We start from the raw sequence: 26,153 nt of genomic DNA, 5'->3' as shown, positions 1-26,153 counted from the left end.
AAGCTTTTGTGTTACAGTAATTAGAAATGACTTGTTATGTTTAAAATGACTACCGATAAATTACTTCAAATATTATTTATTTAGTATTAAATAATAAATATAAAATCACAATAATACTTCCAATAAAATCACAATACATTAACAGGTCAGTAACTTTAATTATAAAACAATTACCAGCTCTATATTTTGAAAACAAACTTTTCAAGAAAGAAAATTACTTTCTCGGCCATTTAATAAATCTATTTTGGAAAACGTGAAGCTGATCGATTTTATTGTCGATACATATCTCCGATGGTTCATGTTAGTACATCATAGTCTCTAATTTGCTCTAATCTCTTTGCTTAGTGTCTTTAATCACAGATTTCGTATTCAAATCCCATTATGTCGATAACGTTGTAATATAAAGTTTTAATCATGATTATTGCAGGCAGTCCGAAAATTAAAAAGTACAACTTCATCCCCAGGTAGAGATTTGTAAATTTATTCTTCCCATTCAAAGCCGGTTATATATTCAAATAGTTCTTCGGGTGAGAAAACTTTTTGTACTCCTTTCTTCATAAAAAACTGAAAAATTGTAATTCAAATAAATTGAAAAAAAAAACTGCAGTTCGATTGATATATTAAAACTAAACGGTATAAATGTATAAACATATTTTTAAAAATCTGTGAATGCTGGAATTTTATGGTAAGTTTTTGTATCAGTTTGCCATTATACATACAAGAAGCAGACATACAGTGGCATATATGACTTATTGAGCTCAAAACTTAACAAGGTCAGCTTAATACATGTTTTTGCAGCATCGACTATTCTTTCTGTCCTGCATATATTTGTTCCAGTCACATACTTTACTTATCACTATTTTTTGGTCTTCCTGGCCTCCATTCTGTAATTTTTCCTATACCCTGTCGTTTTTCAATTGGTTTAGTGCGCTCGTACCCTTGGCATTAGGGTTAATGTGTATAAATATATACTAAAATGCCTATTATTTTGTTTGGATTGGATCTAAATCATTGTATAGAGTTTCCACTGTTATGTTCGTAAGTTATATAACATTTTCCACTAGGTCTTCTTATTTAGATAGTATTCTTTCTATTACTTTCCACTATAGCATAGTCCTATTTTAGAATTTTCTAGCATGGATTATTGAAATTTTCAAATTCAATATCTTCTTATATCTGAAGTGGTTCATTTTATTTATTTTTGTTAAATTAATCAATTATCTTTGTATCTGATTTTCTTTTCAATTATTGTAGAGATCTGTCAAGTTCCATTTCATCCATAGTTCATATTTTATACCATATTTTCATATATCTTCATTGTTATATTCCGTAAACTGAATGTTAAAATTATATGCAGCTTTATACATGGAATTTTAAAGAAAAGAAACAAAAAATTCATATTGTTAATTTTTTTTATAATACTTACTTTAGTAATTGTGCTACAGTCTTTATGAAGGAAATACATTGCATAATCATGCCTCCGTCCTACAGCTTTAATTAAATCGATGAAATAGCATTGACCTTTATGCCATAAAATTTTATTTTCTGATAAATCGGCATGTATTACCTGGGCTTCATTAAACATCAATTTCATTCCTCTAATTACCTAAAATATATCAAGTAAGACAGAAAGGCAGATTAAAATTATTACCAATTCACAATAAATGTTTAAAGTGCTAGACGATGCATGCAAAACTGATACTATTGCATTAAAATGTTATCAAAAAAATTCCTGGCAAAATCTACTTTGAATTCTAGAAAAATTACTTCAAATTCTGGCAAAATTTACTTTAGTTGAATGTGGAGAGGAATTCATTTCATCGATACTATTGAATTAAAAAGTTACAAAGGTTTTTTGGAAAAATCTACCACGAATTATGACAAAATCTACTTTGATTGAATGTATAAAAAATATATAATACCAAAATGAATATATTACCTGTTCATAAGCGATAACATAATCATCTAGTGTCATTGTAGCATTTTTCAATGTGGGTGCAGGTATGCCTTTTTCTCCAATAAATGACATAACCATTATGTGATACTTCAAAATAACAACTTTGGGACAAGGAACTTTAGCTTTGTATAATTTTCTTAGATTAATATATTCCAGTTTGGCTAATTTATTTTCAGAGCTCACTATCCTAGGATCGAATTTTATATGCTTTGACGGTCTATGTAAGCAATATCGACTAAGGATATATAAATAGTATTTGTATGGGTTTTTATAGAATTGCCAATCTTCTTTGTCGTAAGGTTCAGAACAAGGTTGAAAAACTTTTATGACACATTCCTTCCATAAGTTTGATTCAAACGAAAAGTTGGGATCTGCTTGTAATATGACAGTCTGTTTTCCTGAAATTATCAAAATTCATTATGTTTACTATTAATTGTGATACTCAAAAAATTTTGAACAGAACCGAACTGGAGATATAGGAGGAGAAAAAAAGGAAAAGGATTGGAAATATGAGAAAATTTCGATACATAAAGATTGCCAAAAGAGATAGTGGTAAATAGTTTAGCAGAAAAAAGCAGCATGGTAGAATTAAAACTTAAAAAACAAAGTCAAGAAAGAGATTAAAAGAGGAAAGAGGAAAAATAAAGAGATGAAGTAGTTATGAAGGGGAAATAAAGAGATAAAAGTAGAACTAACATATGGTTCCGAAATATGGACGACTGAAAGAGACAGGAAAAAGATATGAACCATGGAAATGTGATTCCTTTGGAAAATTGAAATCAAAACTAGATTAGATCACATCAATACAAAACCTGCACAACAATATATAGAAGAAAATCAACCATGATGGTTTAAGCATATGATCTGTCTGGTAGTGGTCACTCATCTACAATTAGAAAACAAGGTGTTTATAAATCATAATATTTTCTACTTCTTAAACCTTTTCATGCTTTTCGTGATGAATCTACTTGATTTTAGGTCTATTTTGATATAAAATCAGTTCAAAAAACAAGTAAAAATTGACTTTTGACCTATTTCAGTCTATATCAATTTTTACCAATCAATTTAAACAGATTTTCTCTAAAAAACTAAAATCATAATATTTGGACTGACTGACAATGAAATATTACAAAAAATTAATCCAAATTGTTACAATAAAATTCACAACTATTATGTGATGGTAGAATTGAAGAAATACTTTTTGCACCAAATTTGAAAACCTGCAATCTGCAACCTTAGTAACTGAACCTACTATTTATCAACAGAATATTCAAAAATAAGAACTTTAAAGCATGTCAGATGAAGTAATAAAGACTGTTGATGTAGTGGTAGCGATTAGCTTTTACATATTGAACAAGTAGTCAATATAAGAAAAATGATGACCTTACCTATATTAATAACTTCATTAATTCTTAATATTAGTTGGCTCTCAATCATATTAGCTAGTAGTACACGTGAATTAGGATTGGTGAAAATATGATCAAACCTTTTACCATAGCAATCATAAAGTTTAGCTTCTTTTTTTAAACTGTAACATAAAATATGCTACTATAAATATTTGCAGGATATAAGAACTGGTTAAGTAAGTAAATTATATGCGACATTGAGGTTTTATCATATTAAGTTTGATATAATTTTTCTTACCTCACTACAACATCATTGCATTGTGGTTTTGATGCTAATATATCGTCTAAACTATCATACGTATTCCAGTTATTTATATTGTTGATTTCTAATAAATCCTCTTCAATGCAATTGTTTACATTATCTAGAAGTAGTAAAAAAACGTTTTTCATACTGAGTAAAATTGGACATTCATTTATTAAATTTATATTGAGATTGTATTTAAACATAAAACAATAATAAGATTTCGAAAGTTAAAAGTATATTGAATAAGAGTTACAATCTTATTTTATTGTATCGCCTAATAAAATAATTATATATTAAATATTTATCAAATAACAAAAGCGCAAATATAAATTACAAAGTCGATAAATACGCGTGCTATAAAAATATTCAATCCAAATGCTGATGCAGTGAATTATTTACTTATCTTATGATATGAGAAAAAATAGGTACTTCACTTTATCGCAGATTGCCAAAATACAAAAACATGTTAATTATCCTCATTCCCGTATAATAAAAATACAATACAATACAATTTTTTAATATTTAAGGATATATAACAAAATGTTTAAATACAATATCTTCCTACCTTCCACTAGCCGTGAAGATACATCATCTTCAAATTCCATTTGACTCTCATTTACACTTACTAAATAATCCTCAGTACAATTTGCCGCATTAACAGAATTTTCGTTTTTACTTTCCAGGTTTTTTTCTTTCTTTTTTTGAATTTCCTTTGCAGCTTCTTCCGACATAATTTCTTTTAATTTCGGTGGTTGTGGGGTTTCAATTTTTGCCCACGGACACGACATCTTGTATGTAATACGCCTATTGTATTGTGTTAAAATTTATCTCAACTGCTTATATATATACTTTTATGTTATGGTTTAATATTGTGCAATATTTAGTGATAGATATATTTCAATTCATCGATTATAATCAAAATCATCGATTTTCACTGGGTGCGCTCTTCAAAGCATTCTTAATAGTGTTAGTTAATAATATCTATTCGTCTATTTGTTTGTTGTAATATTTTGATAAATTGTTAATATTTTTATTTTAAGAACATGTAAAATTGTAAAATCCTAATTTAGTGGACAAAATACTAAACATAACTATCGATATATAATTATGAAATGCTAGTATCGATACTAATAATGTATCGATATTGGGAAGAAATACATAAACACTATCAGTTGGTTTACGTCATGTTTTATATTAAGAGATTCTGAAGTCTATAATAATAATTGTAATTATTTATTTATTGTATATCCACAAAATTCTATTCAGCAGTTAGAAAAAAGCGCATGAAATTGTTTTGCACAGAAATTTTGCAAAACATTCACTTGATATACTAGGAAAAATAAGTTGAAAAAGGTGACTCACTGCCTATCGTACGAATTAAGCAATTTATCAAGCGTGTAAGTATCGAGATTTAGTAGCTATATGAGTCACTTTCTTCATTTCTTTGTCCTAATAATATAACTATCATAATTTTTAACCCAATTGGTATTAGTATTATGTTATTTGTTTTTTCAATAGGGTGTTATATGAAAGAATATTTAAAAAACTATTAGAGAATTTCGAAATATCTTGGATTACAACATCACATAATCATTAAAAATTGATTCAAAACTAGAAACATGAGAAAAACAGTAACCAGGAGCAAATAAGGTGAATCAAATTAGTTAACACTATACATCTTGAATTTACTCATTAAATATTATATGATCATTCATTTATCCCAGATTTTTCACGTTCAGGGTATTTATTAGTGGAAAACCCTTCTAACACATCAGCAACAAACCCAATTCTTTTATTGCATTTGCTTAAATAGGGTGAATCTAATGTGAACTGTTTTGTTATTGCTTACAACTTTAATCTTTGAAGGATTTTTCAGTAATAACCGCTACTGCTTATTTTCAAAAGATGACTATCAAGATATTATGGCCCTTCCTAGTCATAACATCTCTAGCATCATAAATATGTCCCCTCAAGTAGCCGTTGTTGAGGGGGCTCAGCGCTATATGGTACCAAGGACTGACAAATAATAATTTTCACCCCAAGGACTCTGAGCAAACAGGTACCACAGAATCCACTACCCTCAAAGCATCAGTTTCAACCGAAGCCCAGACTAATCTTTTGACAAGGCCTGTCTCAAATGTCGCAGCATCAGTGGTGCAGAGAAAAATAAGGAGAAGGGAGCCAAAATTGCTCAGTTCATTAAGTTGTCTCCACCTCCAAAACACCCGTGACTTCCAACCCCAAGATCTAGGCAAAACCTGTTAAGAAGCCAAGAACCCATGGCTTTACGCCAATAATGGGTATATAAATTTATCACACCCATTTTGTTATCTAATACAGTTTATATAAATAAGAACATCACAATATTGATAAAAATATTTATTAAACCCATTTGAAATACGTTTATTTTATTTACAATTAATAAATAAAGGATAAAAACATCACAAAAATATTTCAACAAGTCAGTCACTTGAAAAGATAAACAGCAAATTGTAAAATTATTACTTTGAAAGAAATAATTGAAAAAAAACTTCATTCTGCACCTTTAATTCCTTTTATAACAAAAAATTACTAGTTAAAAAAAATTTATAAATTTTGATCCTGTTCCTGTATATATTAGTACCGATTCAAGTTTTCATTCCAAAAAATTATGCTTTGGGCGATTCAACTAAAATTGTATCTTCCTGTATCACTTTGTTAACGTTCAAATCAAGTTCTTGTGTAACGGAATGGACTGGAGGGATAACTCCAAGTTGTGATTGTTCCCAGGCAGTGTCAAAATTGTATTTAAATTCAATTCCAGGTTTATCCAATAGGTGAGGTTTCACTTTAAACGATTCTTTCATTTTAGACAGAGCAATTTGTTCGCTGAAATCACAACCACTTATAGATTTGAATAGGTCTTCGGGTGATAGTACCTCTGGTACACCTTTTTTCGTGAAAAACTGAAAAAAGTAATAAAAAAACCAATTATACAAGAGTTTTTCGATTTTTGGTTTATTTTTTTCTAATAAACAAAACTTACAAAATGAGATAATTGTATATTCAATAAGGAACATGAACTATGGTAGATGTATGCAATTTGAAATTGATGTAAGTTTAGTTTTATACATTTTGTATCTGAGGAGCTGGTAATAAGTATTTTATAAACATCTATAAAGATCCCAAAACAAATAGATTTGTTGTGGAAAACCAACTATGCTCAATGCAAGTTCCATTTTAGAACTATATCCCACAAATTTTGCTGATGTATGTATGAGAACGATCCCATTTGGAATCAAAGTGAGTATGACTGGGATACATTGAGTTTTATTTATTCTAACATCTTGTATGGCACCTGATGTTCAATGAATACATTTTACATTGACTTTTATGCCTCCCAGTGTCTCCAAAACAGATTTGCAGTGGAAAACCAACCTTGGCCAATGCAAGTCTCCATTTTGGAACTATATCCCAAAAATTTGGCTGATGTATGTATGCCTCCCAGTGAATTATTAAATATTATAAATAGATCAAAGCATGGAATTTAAACATAATACTTGCATTAGTAACATTTCTACAGTCTCTATGGAGTAAACTGAAAGCGCTTTCATCACACTGTTCCACAGCTTGGCTAACATCGATAAAATAACACTGATCTTCATGCCATAGGATGTTATATTCTGATAAATCACCATGTATTAAATTTGCTTCGTCAAACAACTTTTTCATTCCTTGAACCACCTAAAATATTTAATAATATATAGGAGGGTTGATCAGGATGTTTTAGAAATAAGAGATACATTACCTGATCATAGGCAATAATGTAATCAGCAGGTTGCATTAAGGTGTCTTTCAATTTTGGTGCAGCTCGACCGTTTTCCCCAATAAAAGACATAACCAATACATGTTTCTTCAGCTTAACAACTCTAGGACATGGAATTCCTGCTTTTTCTAATCTCATCAAATTTGCCATTTCTTTTTCAGCCCAAATGTGGACTGTCTTTTTAGCAGTTTGTTTCCCTATCCTATCTTTAAACCTGTGATCATTACTTATATACTGATCACGTTGTTTGTATTCACAAAGAGTGGTTTTGAAAACTTTGATCACACAATCTTTTGAATCAAACGGAAAGAGAGGATCGAAGTTGGCGTGTAGAATAACTGCTTCTTTACCTGGAATTGTTTGAACAATGAAATTTGAAGTGTGTCTTAAAAGAATCACACTTTTAGTTTACATAAAAGTCAAATTTACATTAATTTGATTGCGTTTTTGTATAAAAATTATTACCTATACTAATGACCCCATTAATTTCACTCAAAAGTTGATTGTTAATCATTTTAAGAAGTATGAGACGAGTAGGTTGATCAAAACCAAATGTAGCAGTGGCTTGATCCTCTTTTTTGTCGTGGAATTTGCGTCGTCTAGCTTGTTCATGTTTAGAGTGCATTTTCAAACTGAAATTAAAAAATAATATACTTCATTCAAATACAACAATAATAAGTTTAAGCGCTGTTACCTATTGAAAACTTTGTTTGATAACTTCAAATCAAAGTTTTCTCCGTCTCCTGTTTGGAATTCTGGTGGAAATGATAATAGTTTGCAAGCATTTTTCCTTCCACTCATCACGCCGTCATGTTTGGTTACCATTTTTCCATCTGATTTTATTTTATAACCGCATTGTGGTATTGAATCAAATTCTCTTTTTACAGCATCAAATCTATCCCAATCTTTTCTATCTCTTATATCTACGATTTCTTCTTTCTCAGAATCACTTGAACAATCTAAGAATACATTAGAAAAGTATAAGGGTATAATAGAAACTTAAATTATAAACCTTAAGTATAAGGTTATAAAATCAAAAGTATTAAATATGATAATCATTCTATTTAATAAATATTCTTACCCACAAGAGGACACCTACGATAATTTTCGAACGATATTGAAACTTTAGAAGCACCATTGAACTTTTCTTCCGTTCTTTTCAAATGTTCATCGTATTCCTTATCCCATTGCATTTGCAGTGTCCTTGCAATCATCTCATCGTTCTCAGTACCATTTGAAGTAAGACTCAAATCATTAAGAGGTAAATCTTCAGATTCTTTGGTGATTATAAAATTTCCCGTACCCTCAATTTGGGATTTAAACTTTTTTTCTTCTTTAGCTTGAAGTTCTCGTGCAACTTCTTCTGATATAATTTCTTCTAAATTTATTGGTTCTGGTTTCTCAATTTTTGCCCAGGGACAAGACATATTGTTTTATTTATTTAAGTAACTTAAGTTTAACTGTAGACAAAGCCTTAATGCAAGCTGCTTTAATTATAATTAGTACGAGTTTTAGTAATGTTGTGCAATAATACGAAAGGTCGTTTTGACAGGTATACTGAGAAATTTTTTACTTCTTCGTTTTTTGTAATTCATCGCTTTTCCAGCTATTATTTGTTAAGTATTAAAAGCATATAAAATATCGAGACAACCATAGCTTCTGATTAAATTTAAATACTTTAAAGAGGAAATTATTTTATGATTAAAAAAGAGATTACAAAAGATGCGTGAAACATAAAAATCCAAATATTCCGTAATAACAAAAATGACAACATGGCAAATCCCCTCCTATTTTTTGGCATTTATTTAGTTGACTTAAATTTTGACTTATGTCAGGTATGTGGAATGTAAAATAGAATGTGCGACGTGTAATTTCAGCTTTTATGAATAAAATGCAGGTTTGAATCGGAAAATGAAAACTGAAATCATTAAAAAAATAACTTATTTAATCGACCTTTTGTTTAGCTGATAAGTTATTTACAAAAACTGAAACAAATAATTTTTAAGTGATTGTTTATCTCAAGATTATCCGACTTATTATTTCTTTTTTTTTAAATAACAAAATCTGTGATAATTATTGAAGAATACGTGTGATGTGTAGAACTGAATAAATTGATAAAAATGTTATACGGAAAATTAAGAATCCACACTTGCAGAGTTATCCTTTTAACCTCCCTAGCATGGTTCTTGATTGATGTTGTGGTACTCTCTTTTTATTCAGATTGCATAGGTGGTAGCTGCAAGAAAGTAGATAACATACAAGCGGAACCATTAGTGGAAGATGAAATTTTTAATGATAGAGTACAAGAAGATACATTAAATGAACCTAACAATGGGTAAGTACAGATGTATTGGATATATAAGTATTTATTCCAATTAAAATGCAAACCTAATCCAATTACAATGAATTATTAATTTGAACTTAGTGTAAAATAGAACTATTTTAAATAAATGGAAATGTTAAAGTATGCTGAATATTGCCAAGTTGGCAGTCAAATATTGTTTCTTCTTCTCATTTTTCCTTTTGTCCCCTTTAGGGCGTATTTATTATCCATTTAACCATTTCCTTCATCTTTTCCTGTCCTGTGCTAGTATCATTTTCATTTCCTATATCTGCTAATTGTTTGTTCCATGTTTTTCTTGGTCTGTCCCTTCTCTTTCTTTGATTGTTTCTTGTTGTAAGTTGTTTCTCATGATTTCATTTCTTATTCTATGCATCTTAGTTTTTCCTTCTATTTTTTTGTATGTACTTCATCTTAATTCTATTTATTTTTTTGTTAAGTAGTTATCCACTTTTTACTTTTGTTATTTTTTTTAACCTTCACTTCTATTTTGCTGCCTTTTGTTATTATCGTTTTATATAGATATTCATCAGTTGTGACTTGTTTTATTTGTTCTTCTTTTGTTATTAGCCCATTTGCAGTTATTCTATCTCTTTTATCCAAATTTTCATAAGGGCTTCCATCTTTCTTTGATTTTATACCATAATTACGATGTCATATGAAAATAGTAAGCCTTCTAAGTTTATTGGGATCATGTTGAGGAAATTCTATTTACTTTTGAAGGTGTCTCGTCAATTTCTTCACATTTTTTAGTGTTTCATTTATTGTTAGTATGAACATTAGTAGGCTCAAATATAAAAAGCCTGCTTGTAAAATATGTTGCAATGAGTATATTGCTTTAATATAATTTTTAAAATTAGTAAATAAATCAGATTTTCACTGTATCCCATTTATAATCTGTAATGTATTCATTGGAGCATGACTTTCATATTGTGTTTGTTACTACTTCATAATAACATTTGGAGATTAATAAAATGTACAATAAATTTTATGAGGGATACAAAAACAGTATTTCCAATTATTTTTATAAAGCAAGTTTTGTATTGTTTAATTTTATCCTTATCGAATTTGAGAATCTATAAAATTATAAGTTCTTAATAAAATTGTTATTTGAACCAGTTTATTGTAATTTTTTTTTTCAGTATAAATGGTGTTTCTAAAACTTATGCACCTAAGACTTTGAGGCGATGGAGACCTGCTCCTGTAGTACCCCCAGTGTCAGGAAAAGTTGGGGAAATGGGAAAGCCAGTTCACATTCCCCCTGAACAAGAAGCACTAATGAAAGAAAAATTTAAATTGAATCAGTTTAATTTGTTAGCTAGTGATATGATATCCTTAAATCGATCCTTGGTAGATGTTAGATTGGAAGGGTGAGTAGCTTAATTATTAAATTTAAGTGCATTAATGACTTTTAATTTACTAATTTCCAAATATCCTGGATACATCCCTGAAAATACTAACGACGCCTGGAAATATCTGATAACCTTGGAATATTTGTTTATTGTGGGTTTTAATCTAAATATTCACTTTAATAAGAAACTTGATTATTAATTAATCATTTATTATTATTTGAAATTGTCTTATCTGAACCTTGACATTATGTGAAATTATTATTTTAGGTAAAACAAATATAAAAACATTTAGACAAATCAAATCATTTTTAAAAATAACAAGGAAGGTACTGCAACATATATAACATTGCAAACCAGTCTAACTGCTTTAATCGACTGATTTAAAATTGAAATTAAACCACTTTTATTAAAATGAGCCATCGTCTTTTAAATATTGGTTCGTTAGGGAAAGCAGCTTGTGCATGATTTCATTCAACTAAAATTAAAGGTCATTTTCAATAGAATACCTGCATAGTTAAATATCGGCCTACATAAAGTCGTCATAATATCACAGATACTGTTTCTTTTAATAACAAATAGGATTAAAAACTTTGCCATTATGCTGGAGTTGATAACAAGATATATATAATAAATTATATTGGATATCATATAAGGCGACCCGAAGAATCTTTGTCCCCCTTTCTTACTAGGGGACCCAGTGTTTACAACTGATCTAAAAATTTCACTCCTCTTAAAGAGTTTAAAATAGGAAATGATTCTAGCTGACAGAGATCTATTTATATTTTTATAGTTATTGAAGAGACATAATTTATATTATGTACGAAATATGTTTGTTACTGATATATAATTAGGAACCGCTATATTTAGTAACTAAGAAATAAGTAGTAGAATTAGGGCAAAGTTCCTAATAACTTTTTTTACAAAATGCCTCATTTCTATTGCTGAAATCTGTTATTATTGAAAATAAAATAATATTGAGTAATTGTTGTCGAAATATGACCTACTAAATTGATATTTGAACTACAATAAATATGAATTAAGCAAAACGTGCTTCTTTTATCAATATTTATTGTTTTTTTTTATATTATTATATTAATAGTATACAAATAATTTATAAAATGATTTATATAGTCCTTAAAGAAATTAATTTTGTTGTCTTTGATGATTTAAGATACATGACTCGAAAAGTCATAGAAGAGTATAGAAAATGGGGTCTTGAAGTAAATGTAAAAAAATAATTTGAACACTAACAATATTTACCACTTTACCATAAACAATTAATATAAATTTTTTTTTAATTAAATGTAAATATGAGTGATATCTTGTTGTAGATGTAAAACTAAAAAATATCCTACACTACTTCCTTCGACATCTATAGTGATAGTTTTTCACAACGAAGCATGGTCTACACTCCTAAGAACTGTTTGGAGTGCAATTAACAGATCTCCTAGACCTCTTCTAAAGGAAATCATTTTAGTTGATGATGCTAGCGAAGGAGGTTAGTTAAAACATAACTTCAATACAATGAACAGTTTTTCATAAAAATATCTTTGATACAATTACTTTTTAGTTAATCTAGTCAGTCATGGTTCGTTAATTTTTTTCAGCGCACTTAGGTAGAAAGCTAGAAGAATATGTGGCGAAGCTTCCTGTACCTGTACATGTATTTCGTACAGAAAAAAGATCTGGTTTGATAAGGGCGCGTCTTTTGGGTGCCAAACACGTCAAAGGACAGGTGATTACATTTTTGGACGCCCATTGCGAATGTACGGAAGGGTGGTTGGAACCTCTTTTAGCTAGAATAGTAGAAGATCGGAAAACTGTTGTTTGTCCGATTATTGATGTTATTTCAGACGAAACTTTCGAATATATAACAGCTTCGGATATGACATGGGGTGGATTCAATTGGAAATTGAATTTTAGGTGGTGAGTAGAATCAGAAATTTATTATATCAGCAAATTCTTTCCTTGCGTCCATAGTAATCTTGGTACTCTATTCTTTCTCATACAAAATCAACTGCTTTGCCTCATTATTTTCTATAGTTGTTTCTTTGAGGTTTTTTTAATCCTTTATTGAGTCGTTTCTGACCTTGACGTTGTATTTGCTCATTTTTTTTTCTCTTCTCCACGTTTCTGTACCATATACTAGGGCTTTTAGTGAGATCCCTAAAGTTGTTTAGGTCCCTAAATGTTCCTTTTCTTTGAAAATTGGTCCCTAAGTTTCTTTTTTTAATTTTGCATCAAATATTGTAGGATATTTATATATTTACTACATTCGTTTATGACTGCCAGATGAAATTAAACATAAGCTGTATTGGGAAGTGAAAATTATCACTTTTAGCTACTTTTTTCCTAAAAAAACCCTTAATGAGTTAGTAAACTTCTCACTAACACTTCCGTTGACCTCAATTCACAAGAAAATGTGTGGATATCCTTAATAGGGGCTGTATATACTAATATTAGACAGTTTCAATCTGAAGCAGAAATAAAATTCATCTTCATTAAATTCTGGTACATGCTACTGCCCTCTAGTAATTGGTAAATGGTATTTCACATTATATACAAATTTGGTGAATATATTGACTATTAACAGTAGTGACTTTATTTGGATGGGGCATTTTTCCACTATTTTGTGACACATTCAGCCCTGATGATATCCCAGTATTCCGTATAGTTATTGCTTTTGCTCCGGTTATTCAAAATTTTATTTCTGTAGTTGTATATCGCTTCTTAAACATATTATTTGATCATCTACAAACTGGATAGCGTATAACCAGGTGACATTGTCGATTTGGATCCTCATTTCGTAAGATCTTAAGGAGATGCATGCCTTTGCTGACCGTCATGTAATTTCCTATAAAATTTTCAGGTATAGAGTACCGCAAAGAGAGATGGATAGGAGAGGTGGTGACAGAACGTCTCCATTAAGAACACCTACAATGGCAGGGGGATTATTTTCTATCGATAAGGACTATTTTTATGAATTGGGGGCTTACGATGAAGGAATGGATATTTGGGGAGGTGAAAACTTGGAAATGAGCTTTAGGGTAAACAATTTTTCTAATAATTGATATAAATAAAAGTCCTCAAGTGTAAATCTTATAGATATATCACATTATTGAAATTAAAGCTTCTCATAATCAACTATTTTTTAAATTTATTAAAAAAATTTTATTTAAAATCTAAATTAATAAAAACAGGTTTATATTAAGTATATTTTTATATGTTTTTAGTCTTCTAAGCAGTTTATAAAAATCATTAACCAACCTGTACTCACTAATGATTAAATTAGTAAGAATTTTGAAATTATCCAGTATCGGTTAGTTGGTTAGTTTTTCGATGACAATTCCTTGTAGTTTTCATTTTAAATTTCACCAAATTCAAATTATGATATTTTTTAATACGCTTTTTAGATATATATTTCGAAATTTCATTAATCTTATCACCCTGTGTCTAACACAATTTCAGATAACCGTCAAAGGAATAATATTAATAATATTTCTTACTAAATTATAAAAATTCTTTAGGTATGGCAATGCGGAGGCATCTTGGAAATAATCCCTTGTTCTCATGTGGGACACGTGTTCAGAGACAAGTCCCCCTATACTTTCCCCGGTGGAGTATCAAAAATAGTTCTCCATAACGCCGCTAGAGTGGCCGATGTTTGGATGGACGAATGGCGAGATTTCTATTATATTATGAATCCAGGTTTGATTATACTGCTATTGAAATATATAATTAACTGCATTTATTATTAAGGGTTGATAAGTTGACTAACTGAATCGTTTGTATTTTTGAAAATCATTAAAAAAAATGGTTTAACTACATTTTTGTCATGCTGGAGGGTAGTGGACTAACGCTAACATAAATTTACCTTGAAATATTGATATGTAGTACCAAATTTTTGTATTAATCATTTATTTTTATGTTAATTAGAATAAATATTTTTTGTTCTAAAGTTGCTGGTATATCAATACACTTTATAATGGTCCACTGGGGTATAAATACCATGAGAAATAGTTTTATTTAATTAATAACTATCTTTTGACCACCTGGTATTAATTAATCAGTCTATAAAAAAGTGTCACAATTAAATCCATTACACTTATAATAAACAAACAACAGAAGAACTTGGCTTTGTTGGAATTCCTTGGTGCTTTTATATTGTTTATGGAATTTATTTTCTTGTGTGTTTTGTCGAACAGTGATTTAGATACTTACAGAGGTCTCAATTTTTACTAAAGAGAGCTTAAAGTAGAGTAGCTTTTTTTAAAGGTGTAGAATTACTAAAAAGTCTTAATATGCTGTAAAAAATTGAAATAATTATTAACAAATGAAAAAAAAATGGATAGTTCAGTGATCAAATTAATAGACACAGGGTGTTATTTCAATATATAGGTTTCGGGTAACAATATTTATGAAGTATTTATCTATATATTGTTGGTATTTATCATTTTAACAAAATTTTTAGAATTGCTTTGATTTGGTATATATTCGAGGATAAATTGTTGCTTGTAACGGCTTTTTGGGGGTAATTAGTATTTCGAAGAGGAAATTTACTAATAAATAATGACCTGAAATGTAGAAATCTTTTTCACAATCCATCCTATTAATATATAGAAAAATACTGAATATATTAGTGCTACCATTTTAAAAACTAACTATCAAATTATGCAAAGAACAATTCCCGTTACATCTATCCTCTACAAAAACAATATTTCCATCCTCCCCAGTGATCTAATCTATTAAATAGAATCTCACTTCTGTTAATTTAATAATTTTTAAAATTAATAAATAAACTGATGTATAATTTGATGATAAACATTTTTCTAATCCAATATGTTCCATTGTTGGAACCTTACCTAACTTAACCTAACCAATATGTTCCATTGTTGGATCTTGTGTGTTATTTATTTAATTAACATCGCATGTTATGTTTTTTTTATCGTTTTGGGATTTGCTGATCAGGTGTGGATGTGCGGTGGTCAATTGGAAATAGCTACGTGTTCGCATGTTGGGCACGTCTTCAGGAAATCTACACCGTATTCCTTCCCTGGTGGTACTAGTCGAATTGTCAACCATAACAATGCCCGATTAGCCGAAGTGTGGCTCGATCAGTGGAAGGAATTCTACTATAATATTAACCCAGGTCTTGAATGAAAATTATTTTAACAGCATGCAAGCATATTTGTTTATATGTGTTGGGTTATCGGTTGGCTTAATTGCATGTTATGTTTGGCTTTTTTGATATGGTGATGTTGTTAACACTGATTAATTTGTTGTTATTATACATTAATTTTAATTATGAATATAAATCAAGAGTGTATTTTGGTTTTGAAAGATTTTTCAGAATAACCTAAATCCAAAAAAGGTATTTATAATTTGAACGATATTGGGATATTCTATGAGGACTGGAATATTTTTCTACTGATCTCATGACGTTTAAAATAACTAAATTGAACATAAAGATGAGAAATTTTTATACATAGAAGTTATTAGTTATACTGTCACGATGATATGCTCAGTGAAAATTTGGAAATAATGGAATTTGTACTGACATGTACCAGTACTTCACTGTAATTTGACTTTCCCATTTACTAAAAAAGATGCAATAAAAAGTTGTATGAAGTTAGTACACAAAATGAAATATATACACAAGGGACAACTATATTAAAAGCATAGAAAATGTATCGAAATGATATTACCAGAGGTAGATCAATGTCTGAAGAAATTTGTAGTGGTTTTTCCTCTTTTCTACTCTAGAAAATGAAAAAAGCATCCGAGAAAATGGAAACTTATATTAGTTTCTGGACTTAGAATGTTCAAGCAAGCGTAAAAAGAAATCCTCATCAATAAAAATATTGTATTCAATTCTGATTAGTAACTTTTTATTGTGCTAAGTTATTTGATGCACTTATTGCATGTGTCGCACTTTGTTTATAATATTGAAATCATATTTACCATTAAATCAATTTGTCAGGTGCGAAGAATGTTCCGGTTGGTGATATAACAGCCAGAAAGGAATTGAGAGAAAAGTTGCAATGCAAAAGCTTCAGGTGGTACTTGGAAAATGTGTATCCCGAATCTCAGATGCCTTTGGACTATTACTATCTCGGAGATGTAAGTACCGAAAATATTTGTTTTTATAAAAATAATTTAGTACTAAAGAAGTGGTTACATTTAAACTACTTAATATTTTAAATTTGAAGTGTACTTATTTGTTTGCTTATTTTTTAGATTCGTAACGTAGCAAATAGAAATTGTCTTGATACTATGGGAAGAAAATCAGGCGAAAACCTTGGAATGACCTTTTGTCATAATTTGGGTGGTAATCAAGTTTTCGCTTACACGAAACGACAACAAATAATGTCGGATGACAACTGTTTGGACGCCAGCTCAAGAACTGGTCCTGTTAAATTAGTTAGGTGCCATGGAATGGGTGGAAACCAAGCATGGTCCTATGATGAAATTGTTAGTATAATATTTCATATATATGTAACATAAAATTTGAATTAGTACTTATCCCAACGTTGAATCATTTCTAGAAGCCTTTTTTGAAATGTCTTTCATCTTATCAATAACAGAAATCGCAGTAGAATGTCTTTTATCTGCTATATTGTGTCGAAACTACTTTTAGTATATTTTTTATTAGTGTGGTACTAAATCTGGTGAATAAGAAGGATGTAGACTGACTTTTGGGCGACCAAAAACGTGAATAAAAAGTGACCTGTGGCCTAGTATGTTTTCATTTTGAAGAAGAAAGCTGTGGTACTAAATCTGGTGAATAAGAAGGATGTAGACTGACTTTTGGGCGACCAAAAACGTGAATAAAAAGTGACCTGTGGCCTATTATGTTTTCATGTTGAAGAAGAAAGCTCTGGTGCTAAATCTGGTGAATAAGAAGGATGTAGACTGACTTTTGGGCGACCAAAAACGTGAATAAAAAGTGACCTGTGGCCTATTATGTTTCATTTTGAAGAAGAAAGCTGTGGTACTAAATCTGGTGAATAAGAAGGATGTAGACTGACTTTTGGGCGACCAAAAACGTGAATAAAAAGTGACCTGTGGCCTATTATGTTTTCATTTTGAAGAAGAAAGCTGTGGTACTAAATCTGGTGAATAAGAAGGATGTAGACTGACTTTTGGGCGACCAAAAACGTGAATAAAAGGTGACCTGTGGCCTAGTATGTTTTCATTTTGAAGAAGAAAGCTGTGGTACTAAATCTGGTGAATAAGAAGGATGTAGACTGACTTTTGGGCGACCAAAAACGTGAATAAAAGGTGACCTGTGGCCTAGTATGTTTTCATTTTGAAGAAGAAAGCTCTGGTGCTAAATCTGGTGAATAAGAAGGATGTAGACTGACTTTTGGGCGACCAAAAACGTGAATAAAAAGTGACCTGTGGCCTATTATGTTTTCATGTTGAAGAAGAAAGCTCTGGTGCTAAATCTGGTGAATAAGAAGGATGTAGACTGACTTTTGGGCGACCAAAAACGTGAATAAAAAGTGACCTGTGGCCTATTATGTTTTCATGTTGAAGAAGAAAGCTCTGGTGCTAAATCTGGTGAATAAGAAGGATGTAGACTGACTTTTGGGCGACCAAAAACGTGAATAAAAAGTGACCTGTGGCCTATTATGTTTTCATGTTGAAGAAGAAAGCTCTGGTGCTAAATCTGGTGAATAAGAAGGATGTAGACTGACTTTTGGGCGACCAAAAACGTGAATAAAAAGTGACCTGTGGCCTATTATGTTTTCATGTTGAAGAAGAAAGCTCTGGTGCTAAATCTGGTGAATAAGAAGGATGTAGACTGACTTTTGGGCGACCAAAAACGTGAATAAAAAGTGACCTGTGGCCTATTATGTTTTCATGTTGAAGAAGAAAGCTCTGGTGCTAAATCTGGTGAATAAGAAGGATGTAGACTGACTTTTGGGCGACCAAAAACGTGAATAAAAAGTGACCTGTGGCCTATTATGTTTTCATGTTGAAGAAGAAAGCTCTGGTGCTAAATCTGGTGAATAAGAAGGATGTAGACTGACTTTTGGGCGACCAAAAACGTGAATAAAAAGTGACCTGTGGCCTATTATGTTTTCATGTTGAAGAAGAAAGCTCTGGTGCTAAATCTGGTGAATAAGAAGGATGTAGACTGACTTTTGGGCGACCAAAAACGTGAATAAAAAGTGACCTGTGGCCTAGTATGTTTTCATTTTGAAGAAGAAAGCTCTGGTGCTAAATCTGGTGAATAAGAAGGATGTAGACTGACTTTTGGGCGACCAAAAACGTGAATAAAAAGTGACCTGTGGCCTAGTATGTTTTCATTTTGAAGAAGAAAGCTGTGGTACTAAATCTGGTGAATAAGAAGGATGTAGACTGGCTGTTGGCTCATTTTTTAGGTCTCTTTCTTTGCGTATAGTTTCGTAAACACTTCAGTACCCTTTATATAATTCCTAAGCTTTTTTCAGCATGAAAAAAATGTGTTTCGAAATCCCTGTTTGTCTCATGAGCATATAAGACATATTAGTTGTAACGGGTGCTCCATATTTGCTGTTATAACAATTCATTAACCATATTTTTTTATTATCTATTGTAGTTTTTCTTTTTTTTTCTAATATAAGGTTGAATTGAGAAAAAGTCGTGCTGAAAACACAAAAATTGTTCAAGAAATATAAATAAACTAAGTATTTCGGTTTATAATCTCCTATATTACTATTTTTATGACTAAATATTGCAGGGGCTAATTAATGATGAATGTTTTGTTGCAGGATAAAACTATCAAACATGTCAATACAGGAAGTTGCCTTACACAACCGGACACGAGTGACGTTAACCTACCTCTTCTAAAAGCTTGCGATTTCAGTCCCGGTCAACAATGGATAATGAACAGCGATTTCAAATGGCAAGCTAAAAATCACGTAGAAGAAAGTTAGGATATGCAAAGTCTATATCGATATCAACAAATAAAACTTGTGATATTCTTGTTAGTAATGTTCCCATTAGTCGTGGAACGAATAACCAGGAAAAATTGCAATAAGCAATTAACTTAATTAATTGTTGTTTTGGACACGTTAAATACCTTTTCGGGATCAATTCATATTTTTGTACAAAAGTTTTCTGATACATTCATTTCGATAAAACGAAAAACTTGGTATATCATTGTTTTTATCCCGAAAAATTATTTAGTTTGTGCCATTCGAATTGTATTTCATATTTATTACGTACATTTGTTATTTTAAAATGTTCCAGAGGAAATTGACCGAATTTAAAACAATATATATTTTTTTTACAATTAATTTTCTATTTATTAGTTTATTTATAAAATTTTATTCATTCCTTTAGTTTTTTTATAGCGATTAGCATACCTTCCTGATAATAAGACTTTTTAGGTTGTTAGTGGGGAAAATTTGAAATGACTGCCATTTGTAAATATAGAATTTTTAATATGAAAACATAAAATCATCTTAATCTGTAACACGGATTTGATATATTACATTTAGTTGACTGACTTGGATTGTAGTAACTGGATCTTGAATAAAAAGCATATCATTATATCGAGAGGTATATACAAATGATAAAAACTCGACTAACCTCAATCCAAGACATGCAAATTATCTTCTTCTCTCTGAACACTTTGTTACGTCTCTTTAAACATCAGAATATCCATTTTTAACATACATTCCTTTATCGGATTATTTTATCCTTCCTTCCTTCCTCTTTCTTATCCTAACCAAGCTCCCCCAGAGGTTTTCCTTTCCTTCTCTTCTTATATCTTTTCTTTCCGTAACATCTTCCAACTATTTTGTTTCCTATTGGTCTCATTTCTTATAGTGTCCTCCCTAGTTTATTTCTTTCATCCCGAATATTGTTTTATCAGTAATAATTAAATAATTTTTATTTTTTATTACGAATAATTATTAAAAATATGATTTTTTCAAAATATACAAGGTGTAAAAGATCTTTGCCTACACCTATTGCACAATTCCCAAACCGATTCAAGTATTCACTTATTTTGGTCACTATGTAATTTGGTATGGTCAATTAGTATTATTGGACGAATGTTTTGGAGGTATTTTCAAGAAAAAAACTTCTGCCAGAAACTATTTTAAAATTATTTTGTATCTACTAGTGACAACATCACAAATATTTTAATTTCTATAATACTTGTATGTGTTTCACTAGCTTCTGAGGATAATATTTTTTTGAAATTTTCTCAAATCGTTCTTCTGATAATAATAACCGACCAAGTTAAAATTTATTGAAATTGGATGAACCGTTTTGAATTTATAATGAAAAACAATTTAAAACTTTTAATATATATACTAAAAATACTTTGGAAATAAGTTTACTTACATCTGTTTAGGTGAAACACATTGTATATAAAATTTCTGAATTAGAATCACGTGGAAAACTTTTTTTTTATTATTGGTTAGGTCCAAAATTTGGAATACAACTATCAGGTATCAATTTTTGTAAACCATATACGAGGTTTGTATAAAAATACTAATTTTATTCATGAGCACATTCCTTATTAATTATTCTGACTTTATATAATTTAAATTCATCTAGGATGTACTAACATGAAGTATTTTACACCAATAGTATTTCAAGTTGTGGGCAAAGTTAAACTTTTTAATAAGGATAAAATATGAAAAAAGTTTCCATACAACATTTAGTCTCTATTTTTCTTACTAGTTTGTACACGCTTTTGTATTTGTCGTTAACAATTTATAAGTTTAAAAAAATGCAGAATATTTGAAAAATTATTATTTAATCGAATAACATTTACCCAAACAGTACAGAACCTAATTGTACTAAATGATAATTCATATGAGTCAATTCTAATTTATGTATGTCTCGTTTTTATAAAACAGAAACTTCCAATTGTTTTTTTTATAAAGATTTTTTTACCTTTTGACTCATCCAAGAGTGATCAAACCATTAGGCAACAGTTTCTGATTTCAAGGTTATGTTTTTGACCTCACTGCATGCTCTAATTGTTTTATTAACTTTCAGTTCACACTTTTTACTGTTTTTTCAAACTCACAAGCCTATATTGTAAGTTTGTATTTTTAAAACGTTATGAATCGTTGAATTTGTTTTAGAAAAATAGATTTTTTGAATTATTTAAAAATACAAAGTGAGTGAAACCATTAGGTTATGCAGTGTTTTTATTAACATAACCTAGAAATTTTTCACCATTGTGTAAGATTTATCATAGAGTAAAATGAATCTGTCATTATGACCGAAAGGTTGTGTCCTAGGCTAGTGCCGGAGTGCAAGAAAGTTCTACAAAAACTGTTGTTGATGACTGAAAGAATCAGCTCAACTCACTCGACAAATAAGGTTTGGCAAACCCACCAATGTGCCCAGAACTCATTTCTGGTGTAGCAAAAAGTCTCTTTAACAATCTGCAGACCACGTCATCTGTTAGTGCCCAGCACTTACATGAACGCTTGGACAACCTCATGACATCAAAAGGTTCAAGTCAAAGCGCCTGATCGGATTTTGGTAATATAAAAGGGTCTATCATATAACGGCCATTGGTCACCTACTATAAATAGTGAAGGTTTTTTTAGGTTGAACAAAAGAAACATAAAAGCAAACCAGTTTGGGAAAAATATGAACTGAATATTGACAATAATGATCCTGAGGAATATTATGGCTGTTGATAGGTTACAATCTACAACATTAATAAGATTTTATTTAAAATAAAAGGAAAAGTCTATTCGACAAAATTTTTGTTGTGGCTTAATATAAAAATAATATGAAAGTGTGTGACATTCTGTAAATTCTTTTTTTTTTATTAAAAATAATGAAAGTTTTTGATAAATCGATGTGAACGGTATAAAAAAAGTACTAAATCAATTTTCGTATCCCAAATTTGGTCTAATTTCAAAATTTACCTTATTTTTTAAAAAAATGTGCTATTACACAAACTGTAGATTATCTAAATATGTAAATAAAATATCTTAAGATATTTTTTATTCTCAATATTGTATATATAACTAATTATTATACATATATGTACCTTGAAGGTAACTTTTAATATACAGGGTATAACAATATGGTGTTGAATCAACATGTACATCGAAAACTATAGGTTCATAATTTATTTTGAATTTCTGAAGAATCTACTGTTGATTTTAATATAATTTCCTAGAGATGATATTTCTATTCCAACTTTTTTGAAAACCAAAAATGATCTGAAAAAAATATCTGAAGCTTACTAAATATCTGTAAATTTGTCAAAAAAGTACTAATTTAACGATTTTTGAAAAAAAATTGAATTTCTTTGTGGTTATTCGAAGTATCGGTGGACTTTTCTGGGGAAAACTATTCCTATAGAAGTTCACATTTAAGAATAATTATAAGGGAAGCTTTTGTTGTGGTACAAAACCTATCCGGATAACACAGAGGGAAAGTTTCGCAGACACTTTCTATTAATGATAAATTTTCCAAATAAGATCAAATTTTTTTATGAAAACTTCAGTCTTTACGTCTGATCTATTAATCCCAATCAACAAAATCTGCACGCCACATTATTTGCTAAGTCTAGCGTCTTAAAGTGTCCATTGAGGACCTGATAGAACTCCTGTTAGTATTCGTAAGATGTTCTGATACATTCAATAGATCCCAGGAGAGTCTTTGCCTGCCTCCATGCCTTGGTTTTACCTCCATGTATCTTCTTTCCCATTTATTTTCCTGTAGCTGATACAACAGAAGGAGTCAGCAAGCATGTCAGCTATTTCATTCCGTTGTGTGTACCGGAATCCATTGCAGAGTAAATTTATTCTTGTATCTCGTTTAATTGTAACCAAACATTGAACATTTTCCATAGATTCAGATAGTTTCAGAGACAAATATTGATAATTTTTGGCACTTATTTCCAAAAAATGTTCAATACTTTGAATGTTTTTGATAGAAATATTAAAATTCATAGATTCCGATATACATATCGACTCATTTTGATATACCCTGTACACTTTCATAACTATTGCAAACAAGGAATAGTGAAATTCCAAATAAATTAATGATAACTTTGGATTAGGGTGTCAATATAGTAAATGGATCTTCAAACTAACTAAGATACATTTTTTAGAATCAAAAATTGAAAAATGAAAAATTGGGTTGGAAAATTTCTCTATTTTCCTTATTATATTGCAATAAAAAGTTTACGGTACATTTATTTAAGCAATACTATAAGGTCTAAGGTACAGATATGTTATACAATTAACTACATACTTAAATATATGTTAATTTAGTACAGGGTGAATTATATATGTTGACTATATCGGTATAATATTATTATGTTTCATTATTTAATCAATATTATTTTTGTACTTGAAAAACTATGTCACCCTGTATTTAACTAAAACAAATAACTTCAATCAATTTTGAATTTATTAGAAATGAAACAATGACAGTTAGTTGATCATTTTCCTTTCATCAGAGCAGCAAAAAATGTACAAATCCTGTTTTGTATTAACATCAATATTATATTTTTCGGTATCCCTGTATGATATTGGAGGTCAATGTTTTAATACAAAAGAAGATTTAAGAAATAAAGTCAAACATGTTTTGATTTTATTTCGATATTTTTCTGTTCCCGAAATGACTTTAATTAGCTGTCATATCTTATGATTTCACTACTTCAACTAGAAAGATTAGACAAAACTAACTAGTATGTATATAAAAATTAGTATTCATTTGAATATTTTTATATATAAATATATATCTGGTACTGCTGGTGATATTCATACTGAAAACACTAACGATTACTTTATCTGGTCCTTCGAGCCGGATAAAAAACAACCTATAGAAAGCTCCACGAGATAAAACAATGTAATTGTGAGTGTTGTAGTGGTAGTAAACAGTTTTAAATACTTATTTAAAAAAAAACATCCAAATTTTCCATTATTTCTAATTTTAGTGTGAGCAATTTATTTTTTATTAATAAAATCTGTAAATATTTGTATATTAATAGAGGAATATATTAACAACGTATACGTTACAGGGTACTATTGAAAAAAAAAATGTAAATTAAAAATGTCTAATCTATTTAGTTAAATTCCAACGTTTTTATTATTTTTATTTATTACATATAATAAAAATATTATCAAATAGTATCAATTGATAAACTAATTCAAGTTTTTTTTTGTAGAATAATAAACTACAAAGTTAAAAATTATCCAAAAGGGAGAAAAAATTATAGAAGATAAAGGTGAAGAGAAATAAGAGGGAAAGGAATATTGAAATAAATAACATATCACTACAGAAGCACCGGAATCGAAATAGATACAAAATAGGTTTAAAAAACAGCTATGAAGATGAAAATAACAGAAAATGTTTTAAATAGTAAAAAAGAAACAGGACAGTATCGAGAGCCAATTAAAATAACTTAGTAAGACTGAAAAAGCAAGAGAAGCTAAGAAATTATAAACAGGAATTTGTCAATCCTACCGAAACAAGGTTCTAGTTAAAATTTGTTACTAAAATCCCCCCAAAAATTTAATTACATTTGTATTAAGTCTTATTTTCAACTTAATTACAGATTTTGTGTCACTTTAGCACTTGGAAACACTTTATTCGTTAAAAAAAAGTAAAAAAAAACATGTTGGAGGCTCATTGATTCTTTCCCGATTCATCCACAGACATTTATTTATCAAAAAACATTATATCCTGCACAGGGGTTGATTTAGGATAATAGGAGACATGATCTGTACAGGTTAATTCTGTGAGATCTTTTCATCGATAATGTTAATGAGGTTTATCCAATTTTTTCATTCAATAAGGTGTTCCGGAACATCATAAGATGATAATTATCCTAAATCAACCCCTGTAGAGGATATAATTTTTTTTGATAAATAAATGAGGATGATTCAGGGTAAAAGTCAATGAAATTTCTTTTACGGTATTTTAATATTAAGGATATTTGTTTCGAACCTGAATTTTCCTTGTTCGACTGATTCCTGTAGCTGCTAGTTTTAGCTCCATGTACTGTAAGCTTTAGATTGATTATACTCCCTAAATAGTCCTAATCAATTCTTAGATTTT

At 29.7% G+C, this 26,153-nt stretch overlaps 3 protein-coding genes and 1 long non-coding RNA gene across 6 annotated transcripts; 2 read left to right on the top strand and 2 right to left on the bottom strand.

Annotated features, from left to right (window-relative positions):
* Positions 1–60: 60 nt before the first annotated feature.
* On the bottom strand, positions 61–4,602 carry LOC130900092 (serine/threonine-protein kinase RIO3-like). 2 transcript variants are annotated; one of them, XM_057810436.1, is made up of 6 exons: positions 4,173–4,602; positions 3,602–3,725; positions 3,346–3,485; positions 1,940–2,355; positions 1,427–1,606; positions 61–564 (listed from the first exon to the last, which is right to left on the bottom strand). In XM_057810436.1, the coding sequence occupies exons 1-6, from the start codon at positions 4,393–4,395 to the stop codon at positions 481–483; spliced, it is 1,167 nt and encodes a 388-aa protein (XP_057666419.1). In that variant the 5' UTR covers positions 4,396–4,602; the 3' UTR covers positions 61–480. The 2 variants fall into 2 exon arrangements, with proteins under 2 accessions (XP_057666419.1, XP_057666418.1); XM_057810435.1 differs by having other exon boundaries at positions 61–1,606; positions 4,173–4,492.
* Positions 4,603–4,790: 188 nt separating this feature from the next.
* Positions 4,791–6,007, top strand: LOC130900305 (uncharacterized). The gene is made up of 2 exons (XR_009060155.1): positions 4,791–5,004; positions 5,474–6,007. It is a non-coding gene; the product is annotated as an uncharacterized LOC130900305 (long non-coding RNA).
* LOC130900303 (serine/threonine-protein kinase RIO3-like) lies at positions 5,972–9,155 on the bottom strand. The gene is made up of 6 exons (XM_057810823.1): positions 8,494–9,155; positions 8,107–8,371; positions 7,878–8,044; positions 7,395–7,762; positions 7,151–7,330; positions 5,972–6,552 (listed from the first exon to the last, which is right to left on the bottom strand). The coding sequence occupies exons 1-6, from the start codon at positions 8,837–8,839 to the stop codon at positions 6,256–6,258; spliced, it is 1,623 nt and encodes a 540-aa protein (XP_057666806.1). The 5' UTR covers positions 8,840–9,155; the 3' UTR covers positions 5,972–6,255.
* Positions 9,156–9,228: 73 nt separating this feature from the next.
* On the top strand, positions 9,229–25,466 carry LOC130900302 (polypeptide N-acetylgalactosaminyltransferase 5). Of its 2 annotated transcripts, none has more exons than XM_057810821.1 (9): positions 9,229–9,747; positions 10,896–11,123; positions 12,437–12,603; positions 12,713–13,031; positions 13,975–14,152; positions 14,633–14,813; positions 17,086–17,225; positions 17,343–17,576; positions 19,865–25,466. In XM_057810821.1, the coding sequence occupies exons 1-9, from the start codon at positions 9,533–9,535 to the stop codon at positions 20,027–20,029; spliced, it is 1,827 nt and encodes a 608-aa protein (XP_057666804.1). In that variant the 5' UTR covers positions 9,229–9,532; the 3' UTR covers positions 20,030–25,466. The 2 variants fall into 2 exon arrangements, with proteins under 2 accessions (XP_057666804.1, XP_057666803.1); XM_057810820.1 differs by lacking the exon at positions 14,633–14,813 and adding an exon at positions 16,074–16,254 and having other exon boundaries at positions 9,245–9,747.
* The last annotated feature ends 687 nt before the right edge of the window (positions 25,467–26,153 follow it).

The sequence above is a fragment of the Diorhabda carinulata genome, chromosome 12 (assembly GCF_026250575.1).
Source record: "Diorhabda carinulata isolate Delta chromosome 12, icDioCari1.1, whole genome shotgun sequence".
Lineage (NCBI taxonomy): Eukaryota > Metazoa > Arthropoda > Insecta > Coleoptera > Chrysomelidae > Diorhabda > Diorhabda carinulata.
The sequence above is the reverse complement of the archived record's forward strand: the minus strand, read 5'-3'. Positions and strand labels throughout refer to the sequence as shown.